The 17,233-nt window shown below is 38.3% G+C and overlaps 2 protein-coding genes across 2 annotated transcripts; both read left to right on the plus strand.

Annotated features, from left to right (window-relative positions):
• The first annotated feature begins 7,747 nt into the window (after positions 1 to 7,747).
• LOC147492647 (protein FAR1-RELATED SEQUENCE 5-like) lies at positions 7,748 to 8,752 on the plus strand. The gene has a single exon (XM_086567571.1). It carries the CDS (start codon positions 7,748 to 7,750, stop codon positions 8,750 to 8,752), a length of 1,005 nt encoding a protein of 334 aa, XP_086423697.1.
• A 24-nt stretch (positions 8,753 to 8,776) lies between these two features.
• On the plus strand, positions 8,777 to 9,250 carry LOC147492648 (protein FAR1-RELATED SEQUENCE 4-like). The gene has a single exon (XM_086567572.1). It carries the CDS (start codon positions 8,777 to 8,779, stop codon positions 9,248 to 9,250), a length of 474 nt encoding a protein of 157 aa, XP_086423698.1.
• The last annotated feature ends 7,983 nt before the right edge of the window (positions 9,251 to 17,233 follow it).

Consider the following 17,233-nt stretch of genomic DNA (forward strand, 5'->3'; position numbering starts at 1 on the left):
ACACATGAACAAAATTAACATTAAGAGGTTCAAAAGGAGACTACAATTGAAGAAAAATGTGAGAAGATTTTAAAGAATGAGTGTCAAGTGTTAAAAGAATGTTGCAACCATAGACAAATGACTCAAGGAGGGGAGCTTGCAATGCTATGAAGAAAATTGGGTTTTACCTGCTATAACACTTTATAGTTAGTGCAAAATTTATACTAAGTTTAAATGTGTCAACTTGTGAAAACGATTTGATTAAAGTCATCTCTATATGAATTCATGTGAAGGAACAAAGTATATTGTTTTATGTATGTCAGAATGAAGTCCCAGTAGCATACATCAACAGTGACGACAACAATATAGTCTTGTATAGAGTTTAATTCGTAATCTTATAGACCCAATAATGGGTGTCCATCTTGTATAGCAGATTTATTAACCTGTACTTGGAGATCAACTTCAGTGACGTCTATATTGCTCCACCACCACAAACATTATAGTATTGTACAGAGTTTAATTCTTAATTCCTAATCTTATAGACCCAATAATGGGTGTCCATATTGTATAGCAGATTTATTAACCTGTACTTGCAGATTAACTTCAGTGACATCTTGCTCCACCACCACATGCAGAACCTAAAATGTAAAAAGTATGAAACGGCAGGAATTTACAGTTGGATCGTCAGCACTTCCTAAGAAAAGTTGTAGTGCCTAACATGCTATGTTTAAAGTCCCAACTGTAGCTATTAGGACTAAGAACAACTAAGAACATAGAACATCATAACCTTGCTAGTAATTTGGGATACGGCAAAAATTCGATACGGGAATGATTCGAGTATTATTTGGTTTCCATATAGAAAGATACAGTCAAATATTCGGTCAATAATTCGCAAAACGGTAATTATGCATTAATGTTGCGACCATAATCGCGACCTGTAACTTTACTAGTACTCCGACTCTCATTTTGGATCGGCTGCACCAATTAGGTTGCCTACGTACCCATTTTGGGATCAAGCTGCCGTAGTTCACCTCCACTCTTTTCCCTCTCTGCCTCCATTATGAGCTCTCTCCCTTTTTTCTCTTCTCTTCTCTTTTCTTTTATATCCCTCTCTTAGGTTTACTTATGGGGCATAGTAGGGTCATGGGCCTATTCTCTGGGCCCAATATATACTATGGTCTAGGCCTTATCTCTTTGCCCAGTACCTATGTGATACATCCCTGAATATGGCTACTACATTTGTCCCTTCTCGGGTTCGGCGATGATGACGACGACGGACCCGAGAAGTCCTCAAACTTCCTTGTTTCTCTCTTTGAACTCTAGATATCCACAGTATCCTGTGACTGTACGTAGTCTTATTCTCCTCAAGACATTTCATATCCATGTACTCTGCTACTGGACCGTATGTCTGTGAAGTACTCAATCCATCGGTTCTCGTTCATATACCCCATTAACGTATTCACAAAGGGTCTCATCCCCTTCGCTCTCTCTCTTCAACTCAATACAATGCCCACGATGTGTCTCAACCCAGCCAGCACCTCTCACATAGAACTCACTACCATGTCAGCGGAACACCTCCCCCAGCCACCTACTCTCCTTCTCGGAAATCACTGACCTGTCCGCGGAGTGTATCACCTCAGCCCCCATCCCTCCTTCAGAGAACTCACCACTATTTCCACGGAGTGTCTCAGCCCTGCCATAAGCTCTCCTTCACAGAACTCACTACTATTTCCGTGGAGTCTTCCCCTTTCATTTCCCTTTCGTAGAACTCAACCCTGTATCCGCCAAGGGTCTCATCCCCTTTGCACTTACTCCTGGAACTTGATATCCCGTCCACAAAGGGCCTCGTCCCCTCTATTTCTCTTTTGTCGAACTCAATAGTATTGCTTCTTCTGGATATGCTGCTTGCTCCCAATTGTAATTTGGAACTCTGGCTCGCGGAAGGCTCATCCCCCTTGCTGTCTCTGCTCTGGAATGGAGTCTGATGAGGGGCAACTCAGCTTGCCCCCAAGCTTGATTCTAATCTCATGTCCGTAGAGGGCTCATCCCCCCCCACTGTCTTTTGCTCAGGAGTGGAGTCCGATGAGAGGCAACTCAGCTTGCCCCCCTGTTTGATTCGGATCTCACGTTCGCGAAAGGCTCATCCCCCTTGCTATCTCTGCTCTGGAATGGAGTCTGATGAGGGGCAACTCAGCTTGCCCCCAAGCTTGATTATAATCTCATGTTCGTGGAGGGCTCATCCCCCCCGTTGTCTCTGCTCAGGAGTGGAGTCCGATAAGGGGCAACTTAGCTTGCCCCCCTGTTTGATTCGGATCTCATGTCTACGGAAGGCTCATTGCCCCCGCTGTCTCTGCTCTGGAATGGAGTCTAATGAAGGGCAACTCAGCTTGCCCCCATGTTTGATTCGGATCTCATGTCTGCGGAGGGCTCATCCCCCCGCCATCTCTGCTCTGGAATGGAGTATAATGAAGGGCAACTCAGCTTGCCCCCATGTTTGATTCGGATCTCATGTCTGCGGAGGGCTCTTCCCCCCCACCGTCTCTGCTCTGGAATGGAGTCTGATGAGGGGCAACTCAGCTTGCCCCATGTTTGATTCGGATCTCATGTCGGCGGAGGGCTCACCCCCCCCCCTGCTGTCTCTGCTCAAGAGTGTAGTCTGATGAGGGGCAACTCAGCTTGCCCCCATGTTTGATTCAGATCTCATGTCTGCGGAGGGCTCATCCCCCCCACCGTCTCTGCTCAGGAGTGGAATCTGAATGAGGGGCAACTCAGCTTGCCCCCCTGTTTGGTTCCGATCTTATGTCCGCATATCCTATCCCGCTGGAGGCTTCAAACTGAAGGTTCGGGACAGCTCTGCCTGCCCCTCACGCGCTGTTTGGACACGAGGGTCTGTGGATGCTATCCCGCTAGAGGCTCCGGACACATCGGTCTGGGACAGCTTTGCCTGCCCCACACGCGCTATTTGGACACAAGGGTCCGCGGATCCTATCCCGCTCGAGGCTTCGGACACGCTGGTCCGGGACAACTCTGCCTGCCCCACACGCGTTGTTTGGACACGAGGGTCCGCGGAGGGCTCATCCCCCCCGCACTCATTCTGATAGCCCCACGACATATCCGTGAAGGGTCTTCTCGAACCCCTCCGCTCTCCTTCGGAATGCTTATCGGGAACAACTTAGCCTGCCCCATGTTTGATTCGGACACGAGGGTCCATGGAGGGCTCATCCCCCCCGCACTCATTCGGATATCCCCACGACATATCCGCGAAGGGTCTTCTCGAACCCCTCCACTCTCCTTTGGAATGCACATTCAGGAACAGCTTAGCCTGCCCCACGTTTGATTTGGACACGAGGGTCTGCGGAGGGCTCTTCCCCCCGCACTCATGCATATGTGCAAGCTTAGCTAAACTCGAGACACACAACTTACTACATCATTGTCCTCATCTGTCGATCACCACCACAATCATAGACCACATCCGAATTCACAGAGCACCAGTTGTTCACACCCCTCGCATCTACCATCGAAACTAACTTTTGTATAATGGCAACATATCCAGCGTACAATACCTGTATAACAACGTGTAGCCCCCTGTACTAAAAATAGAATGGACCATCGATGCTAAAGTTTCTGTTAATGTTCCTGCTCTCCCAGCTGTTTTGTCAAACACTTATTGTTCCCATCTTGCTAATCGCAAAAACCCCCTTTTGAATACTCTGCGAAAATTATCTTGCTGAAAAGAAGTGGATTCTGTTATTGACCAACTCCATTCCGCGGACTCGAGGTACGATAGTCCAACCGATTTCTCAATCTACACAACAGCCATATCATACCGTGACCAGCCAAAATACTACCATGAGAGCACACAATTGCTAGAAACCGCAAGATCTTATGATGTAGTCTATTCGACGTTGTCTCTAAGCCAACGACATAATTACAAGACAAGAACATCAAAGTGAAAACAAAACAGGCCTAAATGGACTAAGAAGAAGTCCTGAAAACTTGGAATGGACGGAAAGATACAGTCCGACAGACAGCTCACCGAAACATAACCTCAGTCACTGTCGGGATTCTTTTCTGCAGTGATGATAATGTAAGGATCTGCATCAGCGAGCATCTTGACAACATCCTGCATATTAGGACGCAGAGATGGAAGCTTAGTGGTGTAGACAGTAGCAATCCTTAAGACCTTAACCATGTCATCCATAGCAGTGCCAGAGATCCTCTTATCCAACACTTCGATAATATCATCGCGAGAACCAAGATGAGTTGAGTCCCAGTAAACAATATCTTTTTCTTCACCAACTTGGGTTCGATTGGACTTTTTCCAGTTACTAGTTCCAGTAAGACAACTCCAAAACCATATACATCGCTTTTTTCGGTCACTTTTAGTGAATATGTAAGTTCTGACATGGAAAGGGAAACAAGAAACTTCATGGTTTCAGGATATAAAAATATGTAAAGAGCTTAACGCACATCAGAAAATAGCAGTCTTGCTTAACTTCTCTCATCATTATATGTCATGCATCTCCAAGCGAAACTATTTCCAACCAATGCCCTCGTCTACATGCCAATTCCAAGTAATCAAGTTCTTCTAAGGCTAAAGTTAGCAAAGCTTCTTTACAATAGGATGAATGTCCTAGGCGTCTGCCATTCTCTACTGTCCTTTGGAAGACACGATCTCTTGCTGACACACAACAACTGGTCTTGGGAATTGGAACACAGTTGTCTGATATCCAAACATCCAATTTCAATACCAGTCAAATACCAACAGCCAAATTTCGATGCCAAATTCCCAGAAACTTCCCAATTTCAAATTTAAGAAAAGAATCAATTAAATGTCTTGGTCAGAGATTGGTGGGGTGAAGTGAGATGAAAAGTAAGAAATGGGCATCGGAGTCAAAGAGACCACAAACAATTTTCATACAAATATAGAGTTACTCAATCTGAAGGACTGATGCAGAGTTCAAAATTACACTTGTGGGCTTCGTGCGTTGTAACCACAGTCGATACCGATATCGATATCAACCAATAATGTTTAGAACCAACCATAACCCATTTTCCATTCCTCCTTGATTTAAATTTCCAGTTCAATTCACTAAATTAAAGATAATACATGAAGCTTAAAATTAAGATGGAGATTTTCTTCAAATATCCACTGCCAAACAAAATGTTACCCGAACTGAATCAATCTCTCTCTGATGGTGTTCTGATGTCGGCTTGCAGTTTAAAGACTTAGAAGATTCCATTACTCCAAATCTTGAGTCTGATGAATATGCAAACCTCCAGCTCTTCTTTCCACGATCCATAGCTCCACTTTTAATAACCAAACTTTTAATCAGACCTGACGACATACAATTTTACTAATCTTCCCCACAGACGGCGCCATTTGTTGCGACCATAATCGCGACCTATAACTTTACTAGTACTCCGGCTCTCATTTTGGATCGGCTGCACCAATTAGGTTGCCTACGTACCCATTTCGGGATCAAGCCGTCGTAATTCACCTCCACTCTTTTCCCTCTCTGCCTCCATTATGAGCTCTCTCCCTTTTTTCTCTTCTCTTCTCTTTTCTTTTATATCCCTCTCTTAGGTTTACTCATGGGGCATAGTATGGTCCTGGGCCTATTCTCTGGGCCCAATACATACTATGGTCTGGGTCTTATCTCTTGGCCCAGTACCTATGTGATACATCCCTGAATATGGCTACTACAGTTACACTATTTATTCATGTTTAAACGTTTTGATGCAAAAATTTGTAATCCAAAAATTTGCTATGTTTTAAAAGGAATTGAATAAGCATCCTAATATATATGCATAGATCTATTTATTTTTAGGCAAACTTGAAGGCTTGAAATATTCAAGGACTTAGTGTACAAACCATTATTGATGTTTGGTAGGAATGAGAGCACCGAAACAAATCCAAGCTAAGTCCAAGTCCAAGTGTCCAACATGCAACAACGTAACCAATTAATTTACCAATACTTTTTTTATGCCTTTCTAGTTTCTAATCTCATCCTACGGATAAGAAATGAGACGATTTTTTTTAGCCCCTTTCTTTATGCTCTTATCCAAAATGTATACCAACTACCAACTTTACCAAGAATTAGATGATTTGTTGCTTGTAGTTGGTTTTTTCTCAAAAATTAAAGGGCCTCGTAATGAAAGCGGAGCCGATGCGTGTTCATTTGTTTCAGATCCATCATCTATGTTGTTTCTTGATTCACAATTTCTAATGAAGAGAAAACACAAACTCAAGAATTTGGAGAAACGCAAAACCCGCTGAACAAATTTGTTAGGCAAATTGGTTTTTGGAGGAAAGAGAAGGTTTTCCACCTTAGTTCATTGTAGTTTTCTGGTTTCCACTTCTTCCTTTTTTTAGTAAAAGGTAATTTTGGTGTATTTTTGCACCGAATTTTTCAAAATTAAAAAATTTGTGTTTTAAACGTCTTGCTTAAAAAATACACGAATTATTCGAATCATTGAAAGGTTTGGACGAATGAAACGTTTAGGCTATTAAAATTTGAATTCGCGAATGATTCGGCGAATTGCTAACAAGGCATCACAATAAATTAATTTTCCCTCCTCCTTTATCTGGGCTTGGGACTAGCAATTGAAAGAACACAAAATGCATTGGCGGAGTTAAAAAAGTTTTGGGTTAGTCATGGATACCCTCCCTTTAATAGTTGTAATTCTTATTGTTTGGCCGTTTGATTTGTTTATAGTAAGGGCTTAATTGTAAAAACAAAAGGCAAGCGTGTATTGTACCAATAAAAGGAAAGTTTAGCATAACTTCTTCATGCCAATATAAAATTTTACCAAAATCTAGGGTACACCTGCTGCACCAGTACGCAGGCTCCTTGTCCAAGTTTTTTTTTTGTCATATTTTTGGTAATCGGCTAGGTAAGTTTAATGATAATTAATTAAAAGGGTGAAAACATAATTTACATCTTAGATTTTAAATTAGATTAGATTTTGGTTTGGATATTACACGAACCATTTCAACTAACAAAATTATCAGTCTTCCTCCTCCCCTAACTTCATTTAATACAACCATCGTCGATTACATTCCAGTCAAAAGTTCATCTTACATTCTGACACACTATCAACCTTTACAGTAACAATAAGGTTAGTAAACTAGTTCCTCAACTGAAAGAAAGATTTTTGAAATGTGTTTGTAATTCAATTTGCAATTTGTGTTATAATGTGTTGAGTTCTTAGGGTTTATTTCTTAATTTTGGAGATTCATTCCTATCCCATGAATGACATTCTATGGATATGCTTTATGAGAACGAATGGTACATATAATATATCATTCTAGTGGATAGTTCAAAATATTCTCCCAAAAATAGATGAACGATAGATGACAAGTATCAACCTTGTTAGACAACATTCTCCCAAAAAAGGAGGGGTGCATTCTATCTATTTGCTTTCTATGAAGAAATGGTACATGTAATATATCATTGTAATGAATAATCTAGACTTCAGAAACATTCTAGAGGCAATAATGAATGATAGATAACATTTGTCATCCTTGTTGGTCAACAAAAAAGGAAATATGCCTGGACGGGGCTGTAAACCCATATTAAAAAAGGAAATTGGTGGAATAACCATTATGGCACTGCCTTTTTACCAAGTGGGTGCCAATCTGTTTTGTTGGGGGTAAATGACCACGCCCCCTCTCTAATGTCTTACAAGTATTACCATTTAGAGGGTGTAGAACTGTGTAAATTTGTGCTAAAAGTCTCCATTTGTTTTATGTAGTGATCCTAACATGAATCATATCTCCAAGGACGACGAAGAATGTTTTAGAAATACATGTTCTGACAGTTTTAGGTCTAAGGAAGAGGATGAATCAAATGTTTCCATGGTTGATAGTGAAAATGATGAAATTATAGACACCAGGGATACATCTATGAGCAGGCTAGAGGCTGATAGACTTTATGAAGAAGACAAAACAACTTTTTATTCTTTGCAGTTCAAAACTTTGGAGGAGGCGTACAAACTTTATAATGATTATGCCAAAGTAGTGGGCTTTAATGTTCGTAAGGATACTTTGAGAGTTCGTAAAAATGGTGATCGTGTTAAGCGGAGATTTTTGTGCTCAGCTGCAGGTGAACGAGATCCAAAGCGTCTCATACCGAGGAAACGCAAAAGAGGAACCAAAGCAATCACTCAATTTAAATGTGAAGCTCGATTTGAGGTTGGTTATGATTTCCAAGCAAAGTTGTGGATTGTGAAAGATTTTGTTGGGGATCACACACATTCACTTGTGCCGTATCCAAGCTTGATGTTCGGTCGATCACATAGAAAAGTGCCTCAACATGATTTGGAATATGCTAGGACTCTGAATGATGTGGGCATTCGTCATTGGAAAATAATGGATATCTTTGTACATAGAGCTAGAGATTTCTCAAATGTTGGCTTTCTGAAGAAAGACTTGTATAATAAATTAGGGTATGATAGGAGAATTTGTTGTATTGATGGCAATGCCAACACTCTACTGGGTTACATGGATAGCAAGACAAAGGCAGATCCTTTCTTTCACCATAATTACCAATTAAATGAGAGCGGGCAGCTAGTTCGGCTGTTTTGGGCAGATTCCACCTCACGTACAGATTATAGTTACTTTGGTGATTTGTTGTTGTTCGATTCAACATACAGGAGCAATCAATACAAGATTCTGATTGTAGTATTTGCTGGGATCAACAATTATCGACAGATAGTAATTTTTGGTTTTGCATTGATGACAAGTGAGACGACGGAGTCTTATAAATAGGTATTACAATCATTTATCGATGCAATGTACGGAGAGTACCCAAAATATGTGATTACTGATGGTGACCCAGCGATTAGTGAGGCTTTGATATTGACTCTCCCAAATTCAAAGCACCGTTTGTGTTGTTGGCACATCATGAATAATTACCTCAAGAATGTCCCCAAGCAAGGATTTTTAAAATCCTTCAACTTGATGATGCATATGAAGTGCTCCAGCAATGAATTTGATAAACGATGGGAAAAGTTCATGGAAAATTACAAGGTTGATAAACACAATTGGGTGGGAATGATATACGAAAAAAGGGAAAAGTGGTCAGAAGCTTATCTCCATGGTTATTTCTTTGCTGGTTGTAAAAGCAACCAGCAGTGCGAGAGTATAAATTATGTTATACGACATCATGTGAGGCCTGGCATGCGGTTGTTTGATGTTTTTGGGAAATTAGGAATTGCAGTTTGGAATATCTGCCAGAGAGAGCATGAGGAAGAGGTGAGACTATAACGAGCATGCCTGTTATTGATACCCACTTAGATGAATATGCAAAACAGGCTGAATCTATCTACACTCGAGCTTGTTTTGATGTCTTCATGATGGAGTTAAAGCAAGAAGCAATGTACACTATAGAGGGTAGAGAAGATGCGAGTGAGAATGTCCGTGCATACACTATAAGTCGTCATTTAAACAGACATAAAAAGTCAATTGTGAAATACAACGTCCTAGAAAGGGAAGCTAATTGCTCATGTGGACTATTTGAGTCATCCGGATTTCCTTGTAAACATATAATTTCAGTTTACAAACATGAAGACGTTCGACAAATTCCGCAGAGTTGCTTTTCTAGGAGATGGACCCGGGTCACTAAATCAGTTGTTAGAGTACCTAATCCAAATGATTCTAATCGGTCTACCACAGCCGTTCGTTATGGTGAACTAACAAGCAACTGCAAAGATATATGTTTGTGGGCTTCCAAAACTCAGGGAGACAGTGAAGCCTTTAAAGCCGTGTTAGCTTCTTTCCAAATAAATGATGAGACTCGATCTACTTCGGATGGCAAGCCCCAGGTTCAATCTGACAAACCTTCTACTCATGATCGAACTTATAGAATGGATGAGACTCCATCAACTTTTGAACGTAGCCTACCAATTCCCTTCGAGTTTCCTTTTACTCCTAAAACCACACATCATCAATCAGTTAATGATCCACCATATGTAAAATGCAAGGGTCGGGCCAAAAATCTTAGTAGACTAAAAGGTCAGAACGAGATGAAAAGAAATAAGTGTGGCAATTGTGGTATCGTAGGGCACACGAAGCCCAAATGCCCACGCTTGTGTCCAAAAGGTAGGGGTAAGTTTATATAAGTTGGTGACAACCTTGTTTAATATTGTAATGATCCATTTTCTCAGTTGTTTGTTCACACTTTGTTTGATTATTTTTGATGGGGCAGTTGCTTGTGATTTTTATTTGGCCGCATTTTTGTTGTGGTGCGCTCTGTTGTAGGTGTAAATAAGGAGAATGTTGACCGCAATGCTCGAGCTGCAGATGACGAGTTGAACGGAAATGTTGAATGTAAGTTCCTATACGAGTATATTTTCTAAATAAATTTACTTATGTAAGTAAATGCTCTTAATCTCTCTTGATAAGTTGTCCGAGTACACATTTTAAGAAAAATAACACGTATGTATGTAGATCTCACTTTTGGATTATGAAATTTCCTTTGTGAAGAGATGAAGTTTTATTTTAGGTTGCTTGTTATGCAGTTGTAGTGGAAGCTGCTGAGCAAAATGGGAGAGCTGGAAAGAACAAGTGTAGCAACTGTCAATCTACAGAGCATACAAAGCGTAGGTGTACACATGTGCCTAAACCTAATTTGCAAGGTATGCGAATGTTTCCATATTTACTCATTTTCAGTGTTACCTGTTAATGATTATGACTTTAGAAGGTAAATACGCAATATATATATTGAACTTACAGGCCTACCGGTTGATAATGTCCCAGATGATGATGTTGTCCCAGATGACGATGTTGGGTGCGAGCCTCAAGACAGATATAGACTCCAAAAGTTTTGTAGTGATGATGGACATGTCTTTTTCCGAATGATAAATATTTGATGTAAGGGAAAAAGAATAGAGAGCTTCTAGAGTGCGCAGCCTTATGTGTGCGTTGGCATCTAGAGCTTTGAATAAAGACTCTGCCATGGAGATGGACCCGCACCCCTTGTGTGATGGAGGGCCCAGATTTGATAGCGTAGGTATACCCTGTGTATGCTAGAAATTGCAAAAAGAATATTTGGCTTCGAACAATATAGAAGTTTTAAAGTAATTTTAAGCACTCGTTGCGAATCTTCTGGCATGATTTTAGTAATAGATTCTGACATGATTTTTCTAATAGATTTTGGAATTTTATTCATTGTGGCATTCTTAGTTGCTCAACAGGATGCTATATAGTATGTATCAACCCAAAAAAAGGATGATACATAGTATGTACCAACCATATTTTGGCAGATCAAAACTTCCAGCAATAATAGTGCTCAACATGATGCTATATAGTCTGTATCATTTCCGAAACTGGATGCTACATAGTATGTACCATCCCCACATATCGTTCACAGAAGAAATTGGCCTTAACGACTTCCTTAGATAGCTTTTCTATGAGCAAAACAATCTGACGGGGTCATTCAGATCATCTTCAAGCCCCAAAATGGGATGCTACCATAGTTAGTAAATCCGCGTTTAATACCCATTTTATATATTTTTAAGTATAATATGAATAATAAGGCGAACGTTTCAAACCTAGGGATTAATACACGAATTCTATGATCTAGGCATATAATTACCCAAAAATATGGTCCGTATTTTTTAAATGGAAAAAAACGTACTATAAAAGGTATGATGCAACTTCAAAATGGAAGGTTTTGAAAATCCACATAAGTTAGAACCTTCCATACCTAAAGAATATTGAAGAACTAAAGTGTTAGCAGGGAAATATAAATGAAAATGAGAGTTATGCATGTGTAGTTAATGACCAATTCTAACAATTTCTTGCATTCTAAATTTGTAATGCGACAAAATATATCCGATTTTTTCCGTATTATACCCGTATAAAACACAAATTGTATGTTTGGCATTTTTTATCGAATTTATAAACATATTATTATGATTACATTTCAAATTTTTGGCAAATAATTTTCTTATCGATTTTTAGCCGTCTGTGAATTTACTAGCTATGAATGATACATAGCATGTACCATCAATACTTTGGCAGATCCAAAATTTTGTGCTTAACAGGATGCTATATATACTATGAATCATCCCAAAAAATGGATGTTACATATTATATACCATCCAAAACAGACGAAACAGGCCTTAACGACCTCCTTAAATCGTGTTTTTATGAGCCAAAGATGTGACGATGTTGTTCAGATCATCTTCAAAGCCCAAAAGGGGATGCTATATAGTATGTACCATCATTATTTTGGCAGATCAAAACATGGTGCTCAACATCATGCTATATAGTATGTATCAGCCCAACAAATGGATGTTACATAATATGTACCATCCCAAACAGACGAAACGGTACTGAACGACCTCCCCAGATCGCTTTTCTATGAGCCAAACGATCTGACGGGGGTCGTTTAGATCATCTTCAAGCCCCAAAACGGGATGCTACCATAGCTAGTAAATTCGGGTTTAATACCCATTTTATACATTTTTACGTATAATATAAATAAAAAGGCGAACGTTTCAAACCTAGGGATTAATACACGAATTCTATGATCCAGGCTTATAATTACCCAAAAATATGGTCCGTATTTTTTAAATGGAAAAAAATGTACTGTAAAAGGTATGATGAAACTTCAAAATGGAAGGTTTTGAAAATCCACTTAAGTTAGAACCTTCCATACCTAAAGAATATCGAAGAAGTAAAGTGTTAGCAAGTAAATATAAATGAAAATTTGAGTTATGCATGTGTAGTTAATGAGCAATTCTGACAATTTCTTGCATTCTAAACTTGTAATGCGACAAAATATATCCGATTTTTTCCATATTATACCCATATAAAACACGAATTGTATGTTTGGCATTTTTGTTGAATTTTTAAACGTATTATTATGATTACATTTCAAATTTTTGGCTAATAATTTCCTTATTGATTTATAGCCATTCGCGAATGTACTAGCTATGGATGATACATAGTATGTACCATCAATACTTTGGCAGATCAAAACTTTGTGCTCAACAGGATGCTATATAGTATGTATCATCCCAAAACATGGATGTTACATATTATATACCATCCAAAATAGACGAAATGGGCCTTAACGACCTCCTCAGATCGCTTTTTTATGAGCCAAACGATCTGACGGGGACGTTCAGATCATCTTCAAGCCCCAAAACGGGATGCTACCATAGCTAGTAAATTCGCATTTAATACCTATTTTATACATTTTTAAGTATAATATGAATAATAAGGTGAACGTTTCAAACCTAGAGATTAATACACGAATTCTAAAATCCAGGCTTATAATTACCAAAAAATATGGTTCGTATTTTTTAAATGGAAAAAAACGTACTATAAAAGGTATGAAACAACTTCAAAATGGAAGGTTTTGAAAATCAACTTAAGTTAGAACCTTCCATAACCTAAACAATATCGAAGAACTAAAGTGTTAGCAAGTAAATATAAATGAAAATTTGAGTTCTGCATGTGTAGTTAATGAGCAATTCTGACAATTTCTTGCATTCTAAACTTGTATTTCGACAAAATATATCTGATTTTTTCCGTATTATACCCGTATAAAACACGAATTGTATGTTTGGCGTTTTTGTAGAATTTTTAAATGTAATATTACGATTACATTTTGAATTTTTGGCGAATAATTTCCTTATCGATTTTTAGTTGTCCGCGAATTTACTAGCTATGGATGATACATAGCATGTACCATCAATACTTTGGCAGATCAAAACTTTGTGCTCAACATGATGCTATATACTATGTATCATCATAAAAAATGGATGTTACATATTATATACCATCCAAAACAGACGAAACAGGCCTTAAGGACCTCCTCGAATCTCGTTTCTATGACCTAAACGATGTGACTATGTCGTTCAGATCATCTTCAAGGCCCAAAAGGGGATGCTACATAGTATGTACCATCCATACTTTTTCAGATCAAAACTTGGTGCTCAACATTTTTTTTTTGGCTGGTAAGCGAGGTTTTTAGAGAGGTCCCCTACCCCTTTTCCTAAATAGGAAAAGCTTGTTACAACCGTACATATTGTTTACCACTAGCATCTTCATAGATTATTTTTTTTACATCCTCAGAAAAAGAGCTTGGCACTAAATCTATATAACTAACAGTAGGAATATTGTTTGCTAAAGCGTCTGCTAATCTATTAGTTTCCCTGTAAACATGAGTTATCTTGAAGTGCTCTAGTTGTCCCTTGAGAGTTTGGATCATCCGAATCATCTTTTCTGTTGCCCATGGATACTTGCTGGTCTTGTTAAAAAACGTGATTATATTTGATGAATCAGTTTGTACCTCAATTTTTTTTATACCCTTTCTCACTGCCAACCCCAAACCTCTCTCTACCGCCTGTAGTTCTATCATTGCTATGTTTTGCATATCTGAGTTTCCATTACTTGCAGCTATTACTCTTCCTTGGTCATCACGAAGCGCTGCTGTCCATCCTCCTTCTGTACCTTTTAGCGTGCCATCAGTGTTTAGGTTGTATATCCCTTTGTCTGCTTTCACCCATCTGCAGTATTCTCTTTTCCTCTGTTTTGTTCAAATCTGCATAATCCACTTCTCCATAAAGTTCTGTGACTCTGGTCCTGTCTCCATGTTGATGTTCATTCCCATTAATCTCGTTCTAGCATCTCTCCACACTTCATCAATCACCTGATGTGCGTCAGCATGCTTGTTGTTAAAAATGCGATCATTTCATGTCTTCCAAATCATATACGTGTACGAATTGCACACAAGCCTATTCCCATCTTTTTCAAATCCTTTACCTCGTTTTACCATTTCAATCCACTGAATTTCTTCCTACCATATGATGTTCATTACTCGAACAAAACCCATTCCCCGTAATAGTGCACTCCACACAAAGTGTGTGAACACACAGTTATGAAAGAGATGTGCCTTTGTTTCTATACCTTGCCAATATATACTATGTATCAACCCAACAAATGGATGCTACATATTATATACCATCCAAAACAGACGAAACTGGCCTTAATGACCTCCTCAGATCACTTTCTATGAGCCAAACAATCTGACGGGGTTGTTCAGATCTTCTTCAAGCCCCAAAATGGGATGCAACCATAGCTAGTAAATTCGCGTTTAATACCTGTTTTATGCATTTTTAAGTATAATATGAATAATAAGGCGAACGTTTCAAACCTAGGGATTAATAGACAAATTCTATGATCCAGGCTTATAATTACCCAAAAATATGGTCCGTATTTTTTAAATGGAAAAAAACGTACTATAAAAGGTATGATGCCACTTCAAAATGGAAGGTTTTGAAAATCAACTTAAGTTAGAACCTTCCATACCTAAAGAATATTGAAGAACTAAAATGTTAGCAAGTAAATATAAATGAAAATTTGATTTATGCATGTGTAGTTAATGAGCAATTCTGACAATTTCTTGCATTCTAAACTTGTAATGCAACAAAATATATTCGATTTTTTCCGTATTATACCCGTACAAAACACGAATTGTATGTTTGGCGTTTTTGTCGAATTTTTAAACGTATTATTATGATTACATTTCGAATTTTTGGCGAATAATTTTCTTATCGATTTTTAGCCGTCCGCGAATTTACTAGCTATAGATGATACATAGTATGTACCATCAATACTTTGGCAGATCAAAACTTTGTGCTCAATAGGATGTTATATAGTATGTATCATCCCAAAACATGGATGTTACATATTATATACCATCCAAAACAGATGAAACGGGCCTTAACGACCTACTCGGATCGCGTTTCTATGACACAAACGATGTGACTATGTCGTTCAGATCATCTTCAAGGCCCAAAAGGGGATGCTACACAGTATGTACCATCCATATTTTTGCAGATCAAAACTTTGTTCTCAACAACATGCTATATAGTATGTAACAGCCCAACAAATATATGCTACATAATATGTACCATCCTAAACAGACGAAACAGTACTTAACGACCTCCCCAGATCGCTTTTCTATGAGCCAAACGATCTGACGGGGTCGTTTAGATCATCTTCAAGCCCCAAAACGGGATGCTACCATAGCTAGTAATTCGCGTTTAATACCCATTTTATACATTTTTACATATAATATAAATAATAAGGCGAACATTTCAAACCTAAGGATTAATACACAAATTCTATGATCCATGCTTATAATTACCAAAAAATATGGTCCGTAATTTTTAAATGGAAAAAAACGTACTATAAAATGTATGATACAACTTCAAAATGTAAGGTTTTGAAAATCCACTTAAGTTAGAACCTTCCATACCTAAAGAATATTGAAGAACTAAAGTGTTAGCAAGTAAATATAAATGAAAATTTGAGTTATGCATGTGTAGTTAATGAGCAATTCTGACAATTTCTTGCATTCTAAACTTGTAATGCAAAAAAATATATCCAATTTTTTCCGTATTATACCCCTATAAAACACGAATTGTATGTTTGGCGTTTTTGTCGAATTTTTAAATGTGTTATTATGATTACATTTTGAATTTTTGGCGAATAATTTCCTTATCGATTTTTAGCCGTCCGCGAATTTACTAGCTATGGATGATACATAGTATGTACCATCAATAGTTTGGTAGATCAAAACTTTGTGCTCAACAGGATGCTATATAGTATGTATCATCCCAAAACATGGATGTTACATATTATATACCATCCAAAACAGACGAAACAGGTCTTAACAACCTCCTCAGATCGGTTTTTTAGGAGCCAAACGATCTGACGGGGATGTTCAGATCATCTTCAAGCCCCAAAACGGGATGCTACCATAGCTAGTAAATTCGCATTTGATACCTGTTTTATACATTTTTAAGTATAATATGAATAATAAGGCGAATGTTTTAAACCTAGGGATTAATACACGAATTCTAAGATCCAGGTTTATAATTACCAAAAAATACGGTCCGTATTTTTTAAATGGAAAAAAACGTACTATAAAAGGTATGAAGTAACTTCAAAATGGAAGGTTTTGAAAATCCACCTAAGTTTGAACCTTCCATAACCTAAAGAATATCGAAGAATTAAAGTGTTAGCAAGTAAATATAAATGAAAATTTTAGTTATGCATGTGTAGTTAATGAGCAATTCTGACAATTTCTTGTATTCTAAACATGTAATTCGACAAAATATATCCGATTTTTTCCTTATTATACCCGTATAAAACACGAATTGTATGTTTGGCGTTTTTGTAGAATTTTTAAACGTATTACTATGATTACATTTCGAATTTTTGGCGAAT

This window comes from Coptis chinensis, chromosome 6 (assembly GCF_015680905.1).
Source record: "Coptis chinensis isolate HL-2020 chromosome 6, ASM1568090v1, whole genome shotgun sequence".
In the NCBI taxonomy this organism is placed as follows: domain Eukaryota; kingdom Viridiplantae; phylum Streptophyta; class Magnoliopsida; order Ranunculales; family Ranunculaceae; genus Coptis; species Coptis chinensis.